Here is a 21328-nt window from a genome sequence, read left to right on the forward strand (position 1 = left end):
AGGCCCCAGCCTTCGCTTTCAAGGGACATATAAAGTCAATTATGTACACTTTTGTTTTTTGCAGCATTGATTTGATCGGCACTTATCATTCACATTCACTGTGAACCATGAACTGCCTTAACTATAGGAAGTGTACATACTTTGTCTTGCCATGGCTTAGCCATCCTTGTAGTTAGATACTTCTATGGAGGAGTCCTTCTTGTAAATTGAAAACAGTTTTTTTACAAAGTACATTGTGTGGCACTAGAGAGCTGAAATGGAGTTGTGTTGCCTCTGTGCACATACTTTTGGGCTACCTTCAGTGGACTGCCTTAAATAAATAGGCAGACACGAAATAGACTTTAGGGTATTGGTAACATTATGTTGTGTTCATTTATATGTTTATTTGATATATGTATAATTGTTTAATATCTTCAGTTGAAGATCGGTCCCATTATGTATGTGTGCCCCAGATCAACTTAGGCAATTTAGATTTGTAGGACTGTTGAACTACTAGTAAGGGTAATTGATTGTTCCCTACACTTTAATAACAATTGCATATCTATGCCTCGGTATCATTGCTCTTTTATATATGATTGTGTCTTTTACCCAGATACCGGAGGGTGAGTTGGGTATACCCCTCAGATATATATATATCCTTGTAGTGAGTGGCAAGAGGCATTGTTCGTGCTGCATGATGAGCCCAGTGCTGCTGTGGCTTCCCTTCTGGTGAAATCGGCAGGTTTGCTTTTAACATTGAAGGTGCTAGTCAAACAGTGCAGAGGTCCACATCTTGGTACTGCTATGGCCTTTTGGCAGCTAATTCTTTTAGAAGCTTTGCCATTTACTTGCGGAGGCTCCCTCAAGGTCACATAGTTAGGTCACATGACCTCAATCACTTCAGAGGCTGCAAGCAACACATTTTTCCAGAGTTGGGAATAGGTGATCCTTACAGCCTCTGAAATGATTGACAGACAGTCCCAGGAATACAGCTCTAGATGCCCTGGACTGCTTGTAAATGTGGCACTGTTGTGAGTCATAAATGGGAGGTCTCTCCAGATGCGAGTGGCATCTGTTTTAAAAACTACTCCCGAACTAGGAAATTCCTGAAGATCGAAGTGGCGAACCGTGAGTTTTGCCATCACTTAATAGACCAGAGGTTAGGATACGCCTTAGCGTGCGTATACCGCCATGGGCTCTCTCTAGTTGGTCCTGAAGAAAGCTTTGCAGACAGTGCAAGTATAAGCAGAAACATGTTGACCATTTTTTCACGTTATTAATGTATAGGATCCTCCTGGCTACACTTATTAGCGAGTACAGATCCGCCACCAGTTTTTAATAGTAACCAAATCACCTTGAATACATTATTTGATAGGTAGTATTTGGCAACTTTTTAATATTCACTAAACCGCCCCCCACACAAACAACCAGCTCCGCTGCAGTTGCAGGCGTTGTAGCACACTAGGGAAGCACTCAGCTTCCTAGGTGGGGACCCTATGATGAAGCATGTCACCACCAGGTCGGTGAGTGGGGGTCCTTAAAACAAACCTGTGTGTGTCCCTTTAATGTCAGCTGCTTCAAGTAGCCACTCTTTCGTTGTTTTTGGCAGATTTAGCTTGGGGGACTAAGAGTGCTATTTCCCTCGCTCTCTAGTTGTTTTGACTAGGTCTCTCCAGACCCCAGAAAATTGCAGGCCAGGGCTGGCATTAGGTCAGGCCTTAGCCTGCTTAGTGATTTAAAAAAAGCGAAAAGAAAATGCTGTTTGGCATATGCGCACTGTAGCATTTGTCCCTCATGAGTGTGCCTGGCTGCCTGACACTCGTCTCAGCAAGGATGAGAGGCAGCCGGACACTGAGGGCAGCACACGGAATGGGCTTAAAGGCATTATTTAATTAAAAAATGTACTTATGTGGATGGTAATTGCTCTTGGCAATTTCCGTCCAGATAACTTGCAAATCTTGGTAGGAGGGACCCTCACGTCCTCTACTGGCAGCCGCTGGTGTAACTTACTGAATCTTTCTTAGTCAGAGTCTCTGAGAAACTTGTTCATCCCAAACAAATACAGTTCCAGGATTAAAAAACTGAGTTAGATTACAATGCTAGTGGAGTGTGTGGTAATGTTAACTAACATAAGGGTAGCCCAACACAAATGACCCTCACCTGGTTTGATGGTGTGCTCCTCTGGTGGTGTTTCTCAAATGGTGGCACACTCTGCTCTGCTCTACAAATAACTGCACAATGTGCAATGCAATACTTCTGTCAGTGATGTAGTTTAGTCAGTGAGATTACGGGTGTGTGGTTCTGAGATTTCCCATCCATCTCCACAATGTACTTTACTAAAAATAGTGTTAATTAAGCAGGGTTGTGTGGCTGAATTGGGAGGGTAGGAGTTTTTGTAATTAGAAATAATGGTGTTTTTGTGAAAATTAATAAACATTTTTGAAGCCCCTTCATTTTGTGTTGTATAGAACGAACTTGCTAACATCCTGTAGAAGACTGGTAAGTTGGGCCAGGCGCGCAACACCCATTGGGCTCACGGGGCTTTAGCCCCCCCCCCCGTCGTGTCCGTCAGCCCGGGCAGAGACAGCTTCGCGGGCTGGCGAGCATCTTATTGCAGCAGCATCCGGGTACTTAACAGGTCTTTAAAAGACCATTTACTTGCAAATTAGGCTTTTGTTGTGGGTTGACCCCTTCTTACAGCCACTCTGTCTAAGGTGGAAGAATTAGCCCCCCCCGAAATATTTTTCAGCTGACTGCACCAACTGCAAGGGGTTGTCTGGGTGTCCATGGGACCCCGTTTCATCCCTTGAGAGGGCTGCTCTTAGAGAACACATTGGCCGTGCACCACCTTTATGTGGCGCAATTTCAGTGCACCTCTTGACAGCTTCTTTGCCTTTGTGCCTGCGTCTTTATTACGGTGTGGGTGCGAGGTAAAGAGATTCGCTGGTGCTACATGTGCACCAGTGTTCTCTGTATGACTGCATAAGCGTCTGCGGCCTCTTCAGTCTTACAAAGCGCCCTGGGACGCAAAAAGTGCTCCAAGGGACTTTCTGTAATACGGCCCTTGGTGGGCCTGTTGCACCAAATAAATGTCTGTTATATGGGTGTGTGTATGTTCATGAATGTGTGTGTGGGTCACCTCAAGGCAGTTTTAAAAAATATGTATTTTTGTAGATATTTGGTATAGAGCATGAACCTTTTCAGAGAACATGTTCATTACAGCTGGAACATCTCAAGCTTGAGGTGCCCTCCATAAAACAATATGTTCCACACATGGAGACCAAAAGCAAAGTGTGATGAGGAGATGGACTCTAGCAAAGTCACAAAAAGAGTGGGTCATTTACATTCTGAATGTTGCATCGCACAACTCTCCAACAACAGGAAAAGGTGTCTCCCAATATTTGACAAATTGATTTTTATGAAGAAAAAAGTGAATGTAAATGAGCCCTGAAAGTCAGTATTGCCATAAAGGAAAGAGCGCTTACATATGGAACAGGTATATGGGGAGAACTAAGTCTTTGTACATTCACTACTTCCTGCTATAAAACATAAAAGTGGAAGTGGAAATGTTGTATAATTTTGTCCTTACTCATTCACTCCACATCTCTTTTCTCCCCAAACCACAGAAGAACTACTTGTACAATTGTCTATGAGTTCTCAACACACATTATATCTTGAAAGGATGCTCTGGGTCAGATTATGTGAAAGTAATTAAGTCTCAGCACAGCTGAATAATTGCCTTTTCTTATCTTTGCCATGTAGTGTGTGAGGCACAGAGAGAAGGACAGCTATAAATTAGTGTTTCTTGGGTCCAAAGGGAAATGGGTCTCTGCTCTAATGAGGCCAAAGGAAACACAACACAGATGCTGCCAAATCCAACTCGGTTACTGGACTCAACTTTCAACTGAACCATACATTTACTTATTAGAGAGGCATGACACCCCAACCCCACAGTTCTGTAACACACAATAAGTAATGATTGTCCCGAGTGTTTTGTCGCTCTTAAGTGGAATGCATGTTCTAAGTAATGGAGTGACACATTTTGAAATTAAGTCTTTAGTATTTATGCTAATGGTACACACGTAATTGTTGTTTTGCTATTTCAGTAAAGACTAGTAAAGTATTAGTAATTGTATTACATTTTGAAAAACGTCCTAAGTAAAATAAAATTAAAAAATAATAAATTGCGAAAAAACATCTTTTGACAAGAAATGTAAAATGCCATGAATGTGAACTCGACAGCCTTTCCTTCACTAAGGACATTTTCATGACATCACTTATCATATTATCAAGCAGCGATGGCATCAGTGATGAAACCATCAGTCACATCAATAATTGTACTTCAGAAAAACAGGTGAGGAGGAGGATAAGGTGCTACCAGTGCTTCTGTCCCTCCCTCTTCTGTCCTACAATTTTAGGTCGAGCTGAGAGCAGCGCATGCGCTGCTTGCTCGACTTTAGTAATGGGCTTTTCAAAGTGCTACCCGCCTGCCACCAGCTTTCGGTTACGTGCACAAGGGCGCACCCCTCGCTCCGCCTCTCCAACCATTGCTGCGCGCGCATCCCTCGCCCTTCAGCCTTGTGCCATCTACGATTATGGATTTCTCGGAAGCTTGCAATACGCTTTTAATGTCCAGAGTGGCGCATGAACCTTTATCGAATGCGGCCCCAGCTGAACTATCAGGTCCCTGGTAAGAGGGCTTAGATGTGAAGTAAAGTAAAAAGTGAATGACGATCGCGCTCCAACAATGGTCAGCATTTACTAAAACTAACGCTACTTATACTAGATAAAATTCTGATATGTTTACTAGCCACTCAAATACTGTTTCTTCTTGTAATAATAATAATAATAATCAGCATTTATTGAGCGCCTGGCTACACAAACTGTGTGTCCCCGCGCTGACTGCAAATGCTAACCTTCAAGAGGACCAAGAGTCAGGCAAACGGAATTAGTTTTTGGGAAATAAATGAGTTTTAAGTCTAGCTCTGAACCTAGTTTCAGATGGCTCCATCCGCAACTGGACAGGCAAGGCATTCCAGAGCTTGGTGGCCAGATAACGGAAGGATTTTCCTCCCATTTTAGCTTTAGTGATGCGGGGTATTTTGAATAGCATCGTGCCTGCTGATCTAAGATCTTTGATCGGCCTATGGATGGTGATAAGGCTTCTTAGATAGCTAGGGCCTTTGTTTTGGGCAATGCGATGCGCATAGCAGAGAGTTTTGAATATAATTCTCTCTTTTACAGGGAGCCAATGAAGCTTGGCAAGCGCATTTTTCGTAGAAGCTCTCCGAGGGAGACCGAGCACCAGTCGTGCTGCAGAATTCTGTATGCATTGTAACTGGTGCAGACTCTTTTGATTAAGGCCAAGTAGGAGAACATTACCATAGTCCAAATGGGGGGATATTAAAGCATGGACTATGGTTTTTCTCGCTTCTGTCGGGAGAAGATCTAAAACTTTGCGCAGTACTTTTAGGGTGCTGTAGCATTTGTTTGTCACTTTGTTTACCTGGGCTCTCCCTGAGAGATCGGCGTCAAGCATGACTCCGAGATTCTTCACCTTCTCTACAGGCACCGGTAGTTCACCCAACTCACTAGGCCACCATGCATGTGACCAGATAGAAGTATCTTTCCCCACTGTCAGAACCTCTGTTTTATCTCCGTTTAAACGGAGGCAGTTGGCGTTCATCCATGTCGCTATGCTGAGCATACAGTTGGAGAAGTTGGAAGCTAAGTCTCTACTGTCTGGCGTTATTTTAAACACCAGCTGGGTGTCGTCAGCATAACTGACAATGCCCACCCCAAATTCCTCCGCAATGTGTGCCAGGGGTTCCATGTAGATGTTAAATAAGGTAGGGCTCAAACTGGAGCCCTGTGGAACCCCATGGCTAACATTGCGAGGTGATGACTTAAAGGGTGGGCAGTGCAGTTGAAAAGTTCTGTCAGTAAGGTATGACTGAAACCAGGTGAGAGCAGAGTCTTTTACTCCCATATCAGAGAGTCGAGACAGCAGTGTAGAGTGCAGCACGGTGTCAAATGCTGCACTTAGGTCCAATAGGACCAACGCTGCTGTCTCTCCCTCATCCACCAGTTTCCGTATCTGTTCGGTTGTGGCCCTTAAATTACAGCATGGCTCTGTTCTTCTTACTCATTCCTCTCTCCATTTCGCCACATATATTCCCCCTTGCTTTTCATGTTTAGACAGCGGTTTTATATTCCGTTTTACTTTTCCCCACAGAGCGCTTTAAAGTTAGACGTGTTGCTTTGCAGCTGTTCTGTTTACTCAAGCGCATCTCTTGAATCGCATAAAGGATCTTGCGAGCCGCAGCCAAGGATGTGTAAGGGAGGCAGGGCGGATGGGCTTACTTCCATGGAGGAAGCACGGATGAGGCGTGTGCATTACAGGATTATTCTCGTACAGGAAGCGAGCAGGGGGTGCACACAGCTTTACTTGTTCACTGTAGGCAGAGGCGGTCTGTGAAAGAAAGCTGGGTGGGGGAGCACGCTACAGTTTCACTGTTGCCGAGTAAGCAGGGCAGGGTGTGTTCAGCATGGTTTACTTGTTTGCGGTAAGCAGGGGTGTGACATGTTTTACTTTCAAAGAGGAGGCAAAGCCATGAGGAGTGCATTGCAGATTTGATTTGAAGCAGGGGGTGCGCAAATTGCATTTTACTTTGGTATGCAGTTCAGTCTGGAGTTGTACTTTATAAAGTAAGCAGTGCTCCAATGCACGCCGAACAGCTTTACTTCATAAAGTAAGCAGGCGGTGTTTATACCTTTACGTGTGGGATGTCGGCAGGGATGTAATGTCCCCTGTACAGTTTCATTTATGTAAAGTAAGCAGGGCTCCAATGCACACAGTACAGCTTTACTTTTTAAAGTAAGTAGGGCTCTGATGCACAAAGTGCAGCTTTACTTTATAAAGTAAGCAGGGCTCCAATGCGCACAGTACAGGTTGACTTCATTAAGTAAGCAGTCGGTGTGTACTTTACGTGTGTGAGGTCGGGAGGGACGTGGTGTCCCCTGTATTTATTGTAAAGAGTGTTTGTCCGTTTGACTTGTGTAAAATGAGCAGGGCACTCTGCGCAGCCCTGCACGTTTCTACAGAATGCAGAGAAATAAAGGATACGTATCAGTTTTACATGCGTACTGTAAGCAGCGGGTGGTGTGTATGTTACAGCCATATTACTGCCTAAGGTGGTTACTTACCCTTCATTTCTAGTTACAAAGCATGGATACAATGTGCACATTACAGTTTAACATGTACTGAGTGTGCAGGCAGCTTTACTCCTATAATAGAAGGCGGGTGTGTGCATTTCAGGGTTACGAGTGTAAACAGGGCTGCAAGTGTAGGTTCTATTTTTGTTTATTTAAAGTAAGATCGGATACATTGTCTAAAATAACAGTTTTACTTATGCACCTTAATTAGGGAAGAGGTGTGTACATGGGAGTGCAGCTCCCGTAAAGGACGCGGGAATTCGGAGTATTAATGCCAATACTTTGATGTATATCAATGCTTACTTCTCTAAAGTGAGCAGACCTTGGTGTGTGCATTAAATTCTTCTTCTGTAAGAAGGGATGGGATTGGTTTGCTGCAGCCCTACGTGGGTCAAGTCAGCAGGAGTGATGCGTACATTCCGTTTCATTGGTGGAAAGATAGCAAAGGTAACGAGTTTATTCCTATAAAGGAAGAGGGATAGAAATAATACACAACAGAGCCTAGTGAGTGTACCTTACAGCTTTACTCCTGTAGAGTCAGCATGGATCTCACATAAGACATAACAGTAATATAGCAATATCCAGATATAATTGCTATGTAGGAAAGACGTGTTTATTGTCATTTTACAGCTGTTGTGTAAAATAAACACGTGTCACCATGTAAATTGTTCTTGAACGTATGTAATACACATGTGCGGAAAACAGTAACATACATGTACTGTGTCATCAGCATCGCACCGCTACTTTATATACTTCTGTACGTACCACACAACTACCTGCTTTACGCCTGGTGTGATGTTGTGTATACACAATTTAGCTGTTTTAAGTACAAACTGTTAAACATAGTCCACCAGTTCCTTACATGCGTTTCTGAATGTATCTCGTTGCTTTATACAAGTAACACTGGACTACACCCGACCTCCTTTTTAACAAGCATTGGCATAGCCAATAGATCTCGCCTTTGTGACTTTATAAGTGTTTAGTTATCCAACACAATATCCTTGGTGCAACAACATCAACTGTTGCATGGCTAAACACTTATAAGGTCCCAAAGGCGAGACCTATTGGCTATGCCAATGCTTGTTTTTGTTCATTGTAGCACTTAACATACCATTTCTCCTCTTCGTCCAATTTAAGCAGCTCTTACTAAAAAATGTTTTTGTTGACTAGCCAATATTTTACTCTAATGCCCTTCTACCTTCACTTCTCTGATGTTTCTTTTTTGATGGTTTTATTTTATTCTGTTTCTTTCTTTAAAGCATGCTCATACTGATGGCTGATAGACCAGTGCTTAATTTGTGGCGGTAGTTGGTGGTGGTGTGCACTGGCATACATTTTTGTGGGCTGAGATTTTTCATCATCGGACGTTAAACCAAAGCAAGAAAGAGTGAAAGTTATGGAAGGAGGAAAGTAGGAGAAACATAACAATAGGAGAACAGTGACAAAGGAGAAATATAAAAATCGGAAAACAGTGGCAAAGGGATAAAGCATGGAAGATGCAGATCCTCTTAGATTGTGATATACACTCCGAAAGGGTAGAGCCGTGGGAGAAAGATAGATGACCTGGAATCAAGACTAAGAGCCTAATTATGAGTTTGTCAGTCCATAGGACCACCAAACTCGTGGTGACGGTCCTGTGGTGTTTGGGGACTGCCGCACCAGTGGTCCGACCGCTGTATTACGAGTACAGCAGTCGTACTGTGAGAGGACCGCCGCAGCTGCCAGGGAGCCGTGATCCCTGGTGCTGGCGCGTCAGACTTGAGGCCGCAATATGCTTGGCCGTGCAGCTACGGCACTGCCAAGCATATTACGATTTTCCTCACTGCGACCCTAACCACGGCGGTGAACCCGCATTGGAAAGGGTGGTGGTGAGTAAACTAAGAGGGTCCCACAGGGCCCCTTCCTTCCTTAGGGGCACGGCACACATGCAGGGGGCACATGGCGGGCCCCCTCTCTGCATGCTCTCCCTTTCCTACACGGTATGGACTTCACTCCATGATGTGCAGGAATGGGCTTTGACGTTCCAATTGTGGTGCCTCTTTAAATTCACCACTGTGGGAACACCTAAGTACCACCTGCAAGACTACGAGGAAACTTGTAATCTGGTGGGTGGCAGGCTGCCCTGTTTGGCAGTGTAGGAGTGGGGCGGTGGCCTGGCGGCCTGCTCCCACACTGCCAAACTCGTAATCGGGTTCTAAGCAGTCTTGGGATTCAGCAAGGCAGGTATATGGCAGCACTGGAAGCTGACTACTTAAAAAACGTTTGTAATTTGTTTTGCTAGCCTCCTTCTAACACTGTCCAAAGTAGTTTTTGCTGCATGAATCTCTACTTTTAAGAGAAAACCAGTGACTGACTTGTACATAAGAAGTAATAAGTAATTCCCTGTCATTGTAAGATGTGGCAGAGGCTTTAATCTTCTGCTCTCTCTTCTTATTCACAAATTTCTTGCCATACTTCGTCAACCAGTTGAATGACACCTTAGCTTTGTGATTTAAAATTAATTGGATAGACTAATTTCATAGCACCGGTGGACCAAGTCAGATGGCAAATAAATCTGAAGCAACTTAAGGGAGCCTAGATAAGACAAACATGAGAATACTATAGACAAAACACTAACATTTTGAGACCTGTCTAGGTAGTCCTGCAACTTAACAGTGTCACTCAGGAGGTTTATTGTATACATCACCTATCAAATAAACATACACCATCAGTTATTTTGTGTGATAAAATTAGATGATTATGAAACTTATGACATCGTGACTAGAGTAATTAAGCCAGACTCCTGAGGCGTGAGCCGGGAGCTTTTGCATTGCGTTTTTAACTTAATCTTTATTTCTGCCACGATTTGAATTATTGTGTGGGGGGAATCTTTATTTTATTATTACTGCTAGTTTCGCCGCTTTTTAACAAAACTTACCTCATTGCTGTTGCCACCTTATAGGACTCATTACACGGGACAAGGGAGGGAGGTTGTGCACCATCTTGGGGGAGACTAGTGATTGCAGACCCGCCTGCCTGGCCACTTCCTGAGTCACTATAAATGACCTCACTTAGGCGCCCATCTACGTCCGTCCACGCCAGGTCGACGCCAGATGCCAGGACCACTGCACCTCACACTGGTGAAATTCTCGGATATTCCTGTAAGGAACTGATGGGGCTGGCCTCTGAGTGCTTAGCGGCACCGTGGGCCTTTTACGAGCCGAGTTTTGTGTGCGATATTTGCACCTTCAAGATTAACGGGGTGGAACAGTTTCTATGTACTCCTAGTCAAACTGTATACAAGTTTCTCAGTTTAAATTGCCGCTCTATGGTGAGTCACTACGCACAAATATTTGATCTTCTTATGGCTGAGGCCCCTGATGCCCTCTTTCTTACAGAAACTTGGCTGACCCATGACACAGTAGCGGAACCTGGGCTTGCCCTTCCGGATGGTTTCACTTTATATAACATCAAAAGAGAAGGGGGAAGAGGGGGCGGTATTGCGGTAATAGCCAAAGCTATGTTTGCCGTCAGCCTGTCGGAGGAAGAAATAGCAGGCTGTGAGAGTGCTCTATTTAGAATTGAGCTTAACTGCAATCTGACCATGTCTGGCCTTTTAATCTATAGACCCCCGGGGCCCTCTGAGAAGTTTCGTGAGGACCTTGTGAATAAAATTGGACCTATAGCTAGTAAAGTAGCAAACTTTACTATCTTGGGAGATCTTAACCTCCACCTTGAGCTGGAAGGAAAGGCCGAGATCTCCAATTTCCTAGCGTACTTAGAAGCTTTTCAGTTACCGCAACTGGTCTTGGAGGGCACACATGTGGCCGGGCATCTACTTGACCCCATCTTTTCCAACATAGAATGTCTAAAAATCCTATCCCCGGTTTCACTGACTTGGACTGACCACTCAGTTATTCCATTCTTTCTGCGGTGGCAGGGCAGAGCCGAAGTGGTCCATCCTGTAGTTGTGGCCAAACGGCCCTGGTATAAGTTATAGTCCTCAGCATTTTAATGTAAATCTACCTGCGGTATCTCCGCCGGTCTACTAAGAACTTTTGAGTCTTCTATTGTAAATAGTTTTCATTTCCTTTGACCTTAGGAGGTTTTGCCCTTCCCTTACCTGTCCTGATGAAGACCCGCATTGTAAGGACTAATTATCCTACACGTCTAAGGGTCGAAATGTAGACTGATATCTACTTCGTCAACTCCGAATACCAGCGTGATTTATACAGCCCTTCAGGAGCTTGACTATACATAATAATGTGTTAGATGTTTGCACGTTCTTTTGAGGCCCCGCCAGATGGGGACCATCTTATACAAAGTATACATGATTATCAATGTATGTGCTAATGCTATGTCATTTGTAAAGCGAGTCACGTTTACCTTTACCTTAACTGTATCCCACACATCTTCCCCTTCCCCCCTCTTCTCTATGGGCACAAAAAGAGCTTGAACATTTGTATGATATATACTGTTTAACCATGGGAAGGTTATAATAGTGCGTTGTGAATAAAACACTGCACGGTAACTGATTTTTTTGACTCGAAATTTCCTTTTCAATCTATATTTCACACTGTTTTGATTACTTTTGCAGTCTGGGACCCCTCTGTCTATAAAAACAATCACCCAGGTCCCTCAGACTTTATGGGTTCAACCCTGTGGTTTATAATATACTGGTATAAGTTAGATCAGGAGTCGCTCGCCACTCGGTTGGCAGAGCTGAGACCTCAGCTCCCTGCGGATATCGAGGAGGCACAAGAGTGCTTTCATGACTGGCTGGTAGGTGGCTTGGATAGCTGCATTCCAGCAAAACGGGGAGGTAAGAGACGTGGGCTATCTAATCCTTGGTTCACAGATATACTAACACAGGCAAAGAAGGGTTGTAAGCAACTGGAACGTGCCTGGCGCCGCTCTTATGAGCCTTCGACCAAAGTAGCATATCGAGAGGCAGTGAAAGATTACCACAAGCTCATCCGCAAAACGCGGGCTGAGTTTGTGGCCAATAAAATCCTGAACAGCGCTAACCCGACTAAGACCATCTTTCCGCTGCTTAAAAACATGAAGAGCGTAGGCTTGCCTAACACTTCCCTCGTGGCTTCAAATCATCACTGTGAGGCCTTAGCTCACCACTTTGTGGAGAAAGTAGAGCGGAGCTATCAGGACCTCTCTACAGGGAACGCCCTCAGTGAGGATGCTCTGTTGGAAGGGTCAGATGCTGGGCCAAGTGGGGGCCTGCTGTGTTTTCCATTGCTGTCGCTTCAGGAGTTTGAGATGTTAAGTGCCAAAATCAAGTCGGGTTTGCCAGCGGATCCAATGGCGGGGTCCTATTTTCACCAGTCCCTATCATCTATTGCCCCCGTGGCCCTAGAACTGGCCAGCTTGTCATTGAAATCAGCCTCCGTCCCAAGGGCGTGGAAACATGCTAAAATCATCCCACTATTAAAGAAGCCCTCACTTGATCTGGACGATCCTGGTAATTATCGCCCATCTCCCAACTTCCGTTTATGGCAAAGGTGGCGGAGGCACATGTTAATTCCATCCTGTCCAGATATATAGAGGAACACAATATCTTTGACCCTTCCCAACATGGGTTTCGCCCCCGTCATAGCACCGAATGAGCTCTCTTTGCTGTTACAGAGACTATCCGAAGTCGGTTGGATGAAGGCGACTCCGCGTCCTTGGTCCTGTTGGATCTACGCGCCGCTTTTGATACGGTGTCCCATATGATCCTTCTCCAACGGCTCTGGACAATTGGAGTCAGCGGTGAGGCTCTGGCCTGGATTCGATCCTTTCTGGAAGGGCGGTAGTTCCAAATATCTGTGCCCCCTTTCCATTCACAGGACCATGCCCTGTGCAGAGGGGTACCCCAGGGCGCCATATTAAGCCCACTGTTATTCAATCTATATGTGGGACCCCTAGCCTGGTTGCCAGAGGCAGGGGTCTGTCCCTAGTGTTGTATGCAGACGACACCCAGTTGGTGATTGCTTTCTCTAAAAAAAGTCGTGCCAACTTTGAGTCCTTTAAAGAGGATCTGGCTACTATCTCAGACTGGATGAAGGCTAATTGCCTGCAACTAAATGCCAGTCATTCCGAGATTCTTCTATACGGGAAGGACCAGGAGCTCTGGTCTGAGCAGTGGTGGCCTGAACATCTGAAACCTGCCCCGCTTCCGAAGGAGGCGGTAAAGAAACTGGGTGTTTGGTTCGACTCTGGATTAACATTTGAGAAGCAGACCAGAGCTGTTGCTGCTGTCTGCTTTGGGCTCCTGAGAGAACTGAGGCCTTTGCTTGGTCTCTTTCCGTCCAGCGTCCGCCAAACCATCATGCAAGCCTCCATTCTTGCGAGGCTTGACTATGGCAACTCCCTATATCTAGGTGCCAACAGGCAAGTATCAAACGCCTGCAGAGGGTCCAAAACGCGGCAGCTCGCATGCTAGTGGGACTCCCAAGATCTCAATCTGTTGCGCGAGTGCTTTTGAAACTGCATTGGTTGCCGATCGATTCTGTTTAAGGTGCTGTGCACTGCGCACAAAATTCTGAAACAGCAAGCCCCGATTGGGCTATCAGGCTTGCTGAAGCCCTATTTGCCTAGGCGCGTCCTGCGCTCCGCACACCATGGTCTGGTCTGTGTCCCTCGAGTGAGGAAAGCAAGGGCTGGGGGTCGCTCTTTTGGTTTTATGGCAGCCAAACTTTGGAATTCTCTTCCAGTTAGCATTCAAGCGATTCCTAATCTCCTGACATTTCGGAAATCATTAAAAACATGGTTGTTCCCCACTCTGTAACTTCTCGCGCTTGTTAGTCTCCCTGATCTTTCTGTCGGTTTCTGGTTGCGCTGGGACACCTCGTCGCTGGGGCAGCCATGCGCATTATAAATCCTGTATAAATAAATAAATAAATAAAATTATTATGAGTATTTCAGTAATTAACAATCCTTGTGCAAACATCTCTTGTGCAAAATAAATATTACTGATCAAACCCACAATGTTTATTATTCATATGTATTTATATTTATTATAGGATTCCAAAATATATTATATTTATTATAGGATGCCAACATTTTCCTGGGGGAATAATGCCTGCCAGATACTGGGAGATGTGAATTTTGGTTTCAACAGTGCGAACTGCTCCCGTTGTGCGGCGGGCAATTCAGGGTTAGCGCATGTGGTATGGTTTTGCGCAGATATACAGCGGTTCTGGCAGGCAGTGCAAGCGGATCTTGAGAAGATAATAGGCGAGAGCATGGAGATGACTCCTTTGCTAGCTTTACTAGTTTATAATAAAGAGAACCCAACTGCAGTGGGGTGCCTGGTGGCCATAGGCTTGCTGCTCGGAAGGTGCAGAATGCCATTAAGATGGGCACAGAGTCCAATTCTGATATTAAAAGAATGGCACGCAGACATGACGCGCTTTTAATACACAGTCAGATGCTTACTGAGAATTATTACCAATTGTAGTCATCCAAAAGATATTTGGGATGCTTAGCAAGCTTTCTTGGCTCGCACTGGGACAATTGCAGTGTCCAGCAAAGGGGAAAGCAGTTTTGTAACTAGTTCACAGCAGGGGACGCTGGCTAGAACCTACAAATAGTGAAGTACGAGCCATGAGATAAAACGGGGAGGCAACCTGAGGTGTGGCGTAAGGAGAGTGGTGGTTGCTACTAGTAGAGGGTGGAACTGAGTGCCTGTAATATAGAGGGAATGTGCTGAACTGGTTGCTGACCCTATTAAATTGTATGACATATGTATATTGCTCTTTACCTTGCTAACCCATTGAAAATATCTGAAAGTCTAATTTTCTTTACAACATGGAAGAATCAAAGAGAGAGCGAGGAAGGACAGAGGGGTGCATCTTCATCCTCTGATTGACAATAACTGCAACAACGTGGACGGACCCACTAATAAATCCTTTAGTTCGGCTGACTCAGTGCCATGCACTGGAGCACAAAAATCCAGTGGATTTGTGAGAAGAACCCTCACCCACCAACCTAGTTGGTGGCATGCTTCATCATAGGGTTCCCAGCTGGGCTGCCGAGTGCAACCCAGCTGTGCTTCAATGCCTGAGCTACAGCGGAGTGGGTTTCGATTTGTCACTGAAGTGTGTGCTCAAAAAGTGGTGAGGTTAAAAATGTCTCTAGGATGCCCAACTGGAAAAAGATTTATTCATGGGGTCCTAGGACACGATAAAAATCAAGGCGGGGATTTAGTGAAGATGAAAAATAGGTCTTCAATATCCCCTAAATACTGGTCGACATGTTTCAGCCTCCCAAATAGTAATGAGGCTTTCTTCTGGACCAAAGAACGTGAACTGTGATCTGGCTACAAAAGTGGAAATACCCACGTGAGTTTGGGAGTATTTTTTCAGCACACACACTAAGGTGTGCTGTACATGTGGTGGTGTAACCATACTTACAGACCCACCGGCTGGTTAAAATACCAGCTGCGAAAAATAAAAAGATCAAACGGATCCTGGAAGAGGAGGTCTCCTGTAGTCAAGCATTCATCAAGAATGACCACCCACCTTTCAAACCTACTCCGGTCTTCTCGGGATCCCACCGATCACCTCCACGTTGTTGCAGTTGTTTTTCTTTACAACGCAACACATGTGATGTATGTTATGATTATAATTGATATATGCCATGACAACTGTCTAGGTCAATATGCTATTCAAGGCTGTAAAAAATTAAAACAAAGATTTATTAAAAAAAATGTGGATTTTGGTGCACAAATTCTCCAAATCCCCAAGTCAAACCACATTTTAAAGGTGAAACTCAGATGTGGTGCTATTTTCTACACCATATAAATTCTAAACCCCGGCATATAGTCCACTAAATACCACTCGCCTCTTCAGGGCACTCGTTATCTATGCATTAGTTTGGGTTTTATTTGATGTAAGTGGTATCCATTGAACTGTAATTTGCGATTGGGCCATTGGTTGGCGCTTTTTATTGTTATAAATAAAGGGAGAACCAAACCTTTTCAAATTACTTTTTATGCTTTCTTGGCATCAGATTGGTTGGGAACTGTACGGCGCTGGAAGACCAGGAGTCAAGTGACCTGGAGCTACGCCTTCAGGCAAAGAAAATGGCAGATGCTGTAGCCCGAGTTGCCAGAAAGGTCAATGAAACAGTGGAAAACGAAGAAGACTTCCTTGGTAAGTTGGCTGCTTTATCTGGGATGGATGAGAATTGACCTCTCTCATCTCACACCCCAGACAAGGTGCACATACTGTAATATTGAAAAGGCAATTGAGTTGAAGTAAAAAAAATTGGGTGACAGTTTATCATTTACACTTTTCTTTAGAATAGATGAAAGAAGAAGAATGAATTAGCTATCAGATTGCCTATCATATTCTCTTGTCTGCTATAGAAGATTATTTATTATAATGTTGGTCGGGATGAAGAAACCAACATTGAACATGACTTATCCTTAGAATACACATCTTAATACAAATGGGTGTTGGACAAAAATTGACAAGACGAATGAGAGATCATTGACATATCCTTAACATAGAAATCAATTATGCTTTTGCCTTTCACTTGGTTGCTTTGATAGTCTAAAATGGAGCACAGGATGTAGATATCATCCAGGGAAATGCAGCTGTGAACTTGGACATTCTTATCTCAAAATTTTTTGCTAAACCCTTTGCCGGCTTCCTTGCCCATGCCATGTTTCTTTGATACAGTTTGATGCGTTTCTCATGTTTGCTTCATCCAACAATGCTGATACAAAACCACAGTCTGGATTCGAATATGAAGTTCAATATCTGCTGAACACATGCACACCATACTCGTAGTACATCGTTGCACAGAGGTTTATTACAAGGATGGGCTATAAAAGAGCGACTTGAACTATGTGGCATTGGAGGGCTACATTGTGCAGCATGGTTGACAAACATATGCATCAAGAAGAGGCAAAGTATTTGATTATTGTGATAATGCTATTGTGTTACTTTGACATTTTGACACCAATTGATTTTGCCTGAACAGAGTTGCTGCTGATTAGTACTAGTTGAACATCGGAATTCGACAATCAGCAACCGAAATCTCATCAGTTAACCTCTAGAAAGAGCCTCCAATTGCATGGAGCCACATTTTGGCATTTTTCTGAAGTATCTTAATCAGTTTTTTGTGTGAAATCTGCGAATTATGCAACAGGGGTTAAATTATGTGGCAAAAGCCACAAATCCGTAACTATTCAGAAAATTCCACACCTGCAGAATCTCATACTTTCAGTCAGTCAAAATAGCTTTATTCGATTTGATATAGCAAGTGGTATGGATCCAAAGCATTCTAGAGTTTGGCATTCTCTGCCCCTAGGGATTGATGGGCATGCTTTAGCCATATGAAGATCCTCGTTGAATCTAGTCTGAAGTCGTCACAAAGAGATTGTTGGCAGGTGTAGTATGACACCATTTGCAGGTATCCAGGGGATGCTCTCCACAAGACCTTGTGCACAAAGCATCATGTTTTTAACTAAATACTCCTGCAGCCAGTGGAGGTTTTTCAAGACCATTTTAACATGATCATGATACCGTTTTAAGTTGTAGAGTGTGTTAGAAATGCGGAGTCAGAGCAGGTGTTGCGGACGTTGGTGACAGTGCTTGGGAATCAGGCTGCGTTGGTATTTTAGTTGCACGACAGGTGCTGAGTTGATTCTTCAGCTGCACCACGGTGATGCGGTGGTTTTTCAACGCACGGTGTTGCTGCAGTGGGAAAAAACGGCGCTGAAGGTCGGTACGTGGATTCTCTTCAGTCCTTGGTAGCAAAACTACCACCAAGGGCCCAGAACTGGAATTGGCACCACTTGGCAGGCCAGAACTCCCAGAAGAGGATTTCAGGGGCTGCAGATGAAGTCTTTGATGACCCTGAGATTTCCCAACAGGAGGAAAGTACACTCCATCTCTTGGAGAACCTTGCCAAGCAGTATACAGAAAGCAAAGTCCAGGCGTTCAGTGCTCAAGACAGAAGCAGCAAGCAGTAGGCCAACACAACTTAGCAACAAGCAGACTGGCAGTTTTCTTCCTACAGCTTTTCCAGCTCTTCTTCTTGGCAGAATCTGCTCTTAGTCCAGAAGTGTTCTGAAGACATGGTGTCACAGCTCCAATACTTATACCAGTTTCTGCCTTTGAAGTAGGCAAACTTCAAAGGAAAGTCTTTGTAGTGCACAAGATCCTGCCTTTCCATGACCTGGCTCCAGAAACACTACAGGGGGTGGAGACAGCTTTGTGTGAGGACAGGCACATCCCTGTTAATATCTCAGTGACAACTCCTCCCACCACTGTAGCTCAGCAACACCTATGAGCCTGGTGATGGGCCATCAGGATATGCAGGACATTCCTCAGCTTCCTTTGTGTGATTGTCTAGGATAAATGCACAAACAGCCCAGATGTCACCTTCCCTCAGACGGGGAGTCTGCAGGCAGAGGCAGAGAATAGTAAAGCAAAAAAAAAGCCCACTTCCTAAAAGTGGTACAAATGGGGGTGGTGGTGATGGACGGAGCATCTGAATCAATCAAACACTCACACCCAGTCAAAAGATCTGGGTTTATTCCATCACCGTTCTTTAGCCCACTCTGCCACCCCAGTTCAGACATGGCTATATGCAAATCAGTCTGACCCTGTGCCTCAAGGGAACAGTCCAGCCCGAACTGCCAAGCCATGTCTTCCCTGGACCGGAAACAAGATTCCGAGGACCGGTTTCTGGCATTCCAGCCGTCTTCAGCCCGGCTTGCTTGAATCCAGTGGCAAAGTGAGCAAGGGACTCACGTCTGAGCATACCCTGCCACACTTATGGTGGCCAAAAGCAGTACAAAAGGGGGTGGTGATGGACAGAGCATCTGAATCAATCAAACACTCACACCCAGTCAAAAGATCTGGGTTTAATCCATCACCGATCTTTAGCCCACTCTGCCACCCCAGTTCAGACATGGCTATATGCAAATCAGTCTGACCCTGTGCCTCATGGGAACAGTCCAGCCCGAACTGCCAAGCCATGTCTTCCCTGGACCGGAAACAAGCTTCTGAGGACCGGTTTCTGGCATTCCAGCCGTCTTCAGCCCGGCTTGCTTTAATCCAGTGGCAAAGTGAGCAAGGGACTCACGTCTGAGCATACCCTGCCACACTTATGGCGGCCAAAAGCGGTACAAAAGGGGGTGGTGATGGACGGAGCATCTGAATCAATCAAACACTCACACCCAGTCAAAAGATCTGAGTTTAATCCATCACCGTTCTTTGGCCCACTCTGCCACCCCAGTTCAGACATGGCTATATGCAAATCAGTCTGACCCTGGCCTCATGGGAACAGTCCAGCCCGAACTGCCAAGCCATGTCTTCCCTGGACCGGAAATAAGCTTCCGAGGACCGGTTTCTGGCATTCCAGCCGTCTTCAGCCCAGCTTGCTTGAATCCAGTGGCAAAGTGAGCAAGGGACTCACGTCTGAGCATACCCTGCCACACTTATGGTGGCCAAAAGCGGTACAAAAGGGGGGGGGGGTGATGGACGGAGCATCTGAATCAATCAAACACTCACACCCAGTCAAAAGATCTGGGTTTAATCCATCACCGTTCTTTAAACCCAGATCAGTTGACTGGGGGTGAGTGTTTGTATTGTCAACACTCCGTCCATCACCACATTTGGTTTTTCTTTGTTCGCACGTCCTAAAAGTAGCATTTTCAAACACGCAATTTAATTCACTAAAAGACATATATTTATAATGTGAGTTCAGGAACCCCAAACTCCAAATCTCTATCTCTTACTAACTGGAAGTTACACTTGTAAGAGGTTGCAAGGGAGCTCCAATGATAACCTATGGGAGAAAAGGTCCTTGCAATAGCGAAAATCGAAATTAGCAGTATTTCACTATCAGGACACGTAAAACACACAAGCACATGTCCTACATTTTACATACCCTGTACCCTGTCCATGGGACTACCTTGGGCCTACCTTAGGGGGTGCCTTCCATGTAGTAAAAGGGAAGATTTAGGTCTGGCAGGTGGGTGCACTTGCCAGGTCTACGTGGCAGTTTAAAACTGCACACACAGACACTGCAGTGGCAGGTCTGAGACATGGTTGCAGGGCTACTCGTGGAGGGCACAATCAGTGCTTCAGGCACACTAGTAGCATTTGATTAACAGGCCCTGGGCAAACACAGTGCTTTTTACTAAGGACTTACCAGTAAATCAAATATGCCAATCATAGATAAACCTATCACCATTGGAATTTAGACAGAGAGCATATAGACTTTAGCACTGATCAGCAGTAGTAAAGTGCCCAGAGTCTTAAAGACAACAAAAACAGGTCAGAAACAATAGGAAGAAGGCAAGAAGTTTGGGGATAATCCTGCAAAAAAGGTCCAGATTCAACAGTATGTCTTGGCCTTCCAAATATAATGTCTCTTCAGCTTGTCAATGGCTGTTTATTAGAGGAAAGGGTGTGGTCTAACGGCTAGGACGGTCAATCTCAAATTTGGGAAACCAGGTTTGAGTCTCGGCAATGACGCTCAACATCCTGTGATTCTGGGCAAATCACTTAATCTCCCTGTGCCTAACAAAAATTAATGTGTCCTTGTTTAACGCAACTGGTGCTCATGTACAGCGCTCTGATACCATCGGGTCAGGTTCACGCTATATAAAACTCTGGAAAATAAAATAGATGGATTAACAGCATCAAATCCTCAGTTTTCTTGAGTTGTGCAGGAGATGTTCCTCAGCACTTCTGGGCTGGATATTTGCTTTAAATTGTTGAAGATTTTGTATACTTGGTTCAAGATGTCATAGATGAAATTGGCACCATGGTCTTAATGTGCCTTCCTAATATCTTTATGGTGGCCCCTCCTCTGTCTTCTGCACATGACTTTGTGAAACTTGGTTAGAATGCTGCATCTGAGTTTGTCATGGTAAACAACCCTGTGACTGATGTCTAAGAATTTGATGTAATGTTTGAGTAGATATATATGACTTAAACAATTTTGTAACAAAACAGGAATTGGGATTAGGATCTGTTTGATTCAAGGATTATTTTAACTTCCAATTAATGTCTATAGGAACAAATATTATTGCTTGAAGAACATAAAGTCGAAGGCCAGGCCCCATCTAAGAGGCTAATCCATATAAATAATTGATTGAATTAGAGAGGTATAAATATATTTGAATTGTTGA

At 44.6% G+C, this 21328-nt stretch overlaps 1 protein-coding gene across 1 annotated transcript in view; it reads left to right on the top strand.

Moving 5' to 3' along the window:
• The window catches only part of LRRC20 (leucine rich repeat containing 20), a 1483106-nt gene that overhangs the window by 95970 nt on the left and 1365808 nt on the right, over nt 1–21328 (top strand). Inside the window, exon 2 of the mRNA XM_078640435.1 lies at nt 16183–16325. Within this exon, the coding sequence (XP_078496561.1) occupies nt 16183–16325 (143 nt within the window). The remainder of the gene's footprint in view (nt 1–16182; nt 16326–21328) is intronic.

This window comes from Lissotriton helveticus, chromosome 5_1 (assembly GCF_964261635.1).
Source record: "Lissotriton helveticus chromosome 5_1, aLisHel1.1, whole genome shotgun sequence".
Lineage (NCBI taxonomy): Eukaryota > Metazoa > Chordata > Amphibia > Caudata > Salamandridae > Lissotriton > Lissotriton helveticus.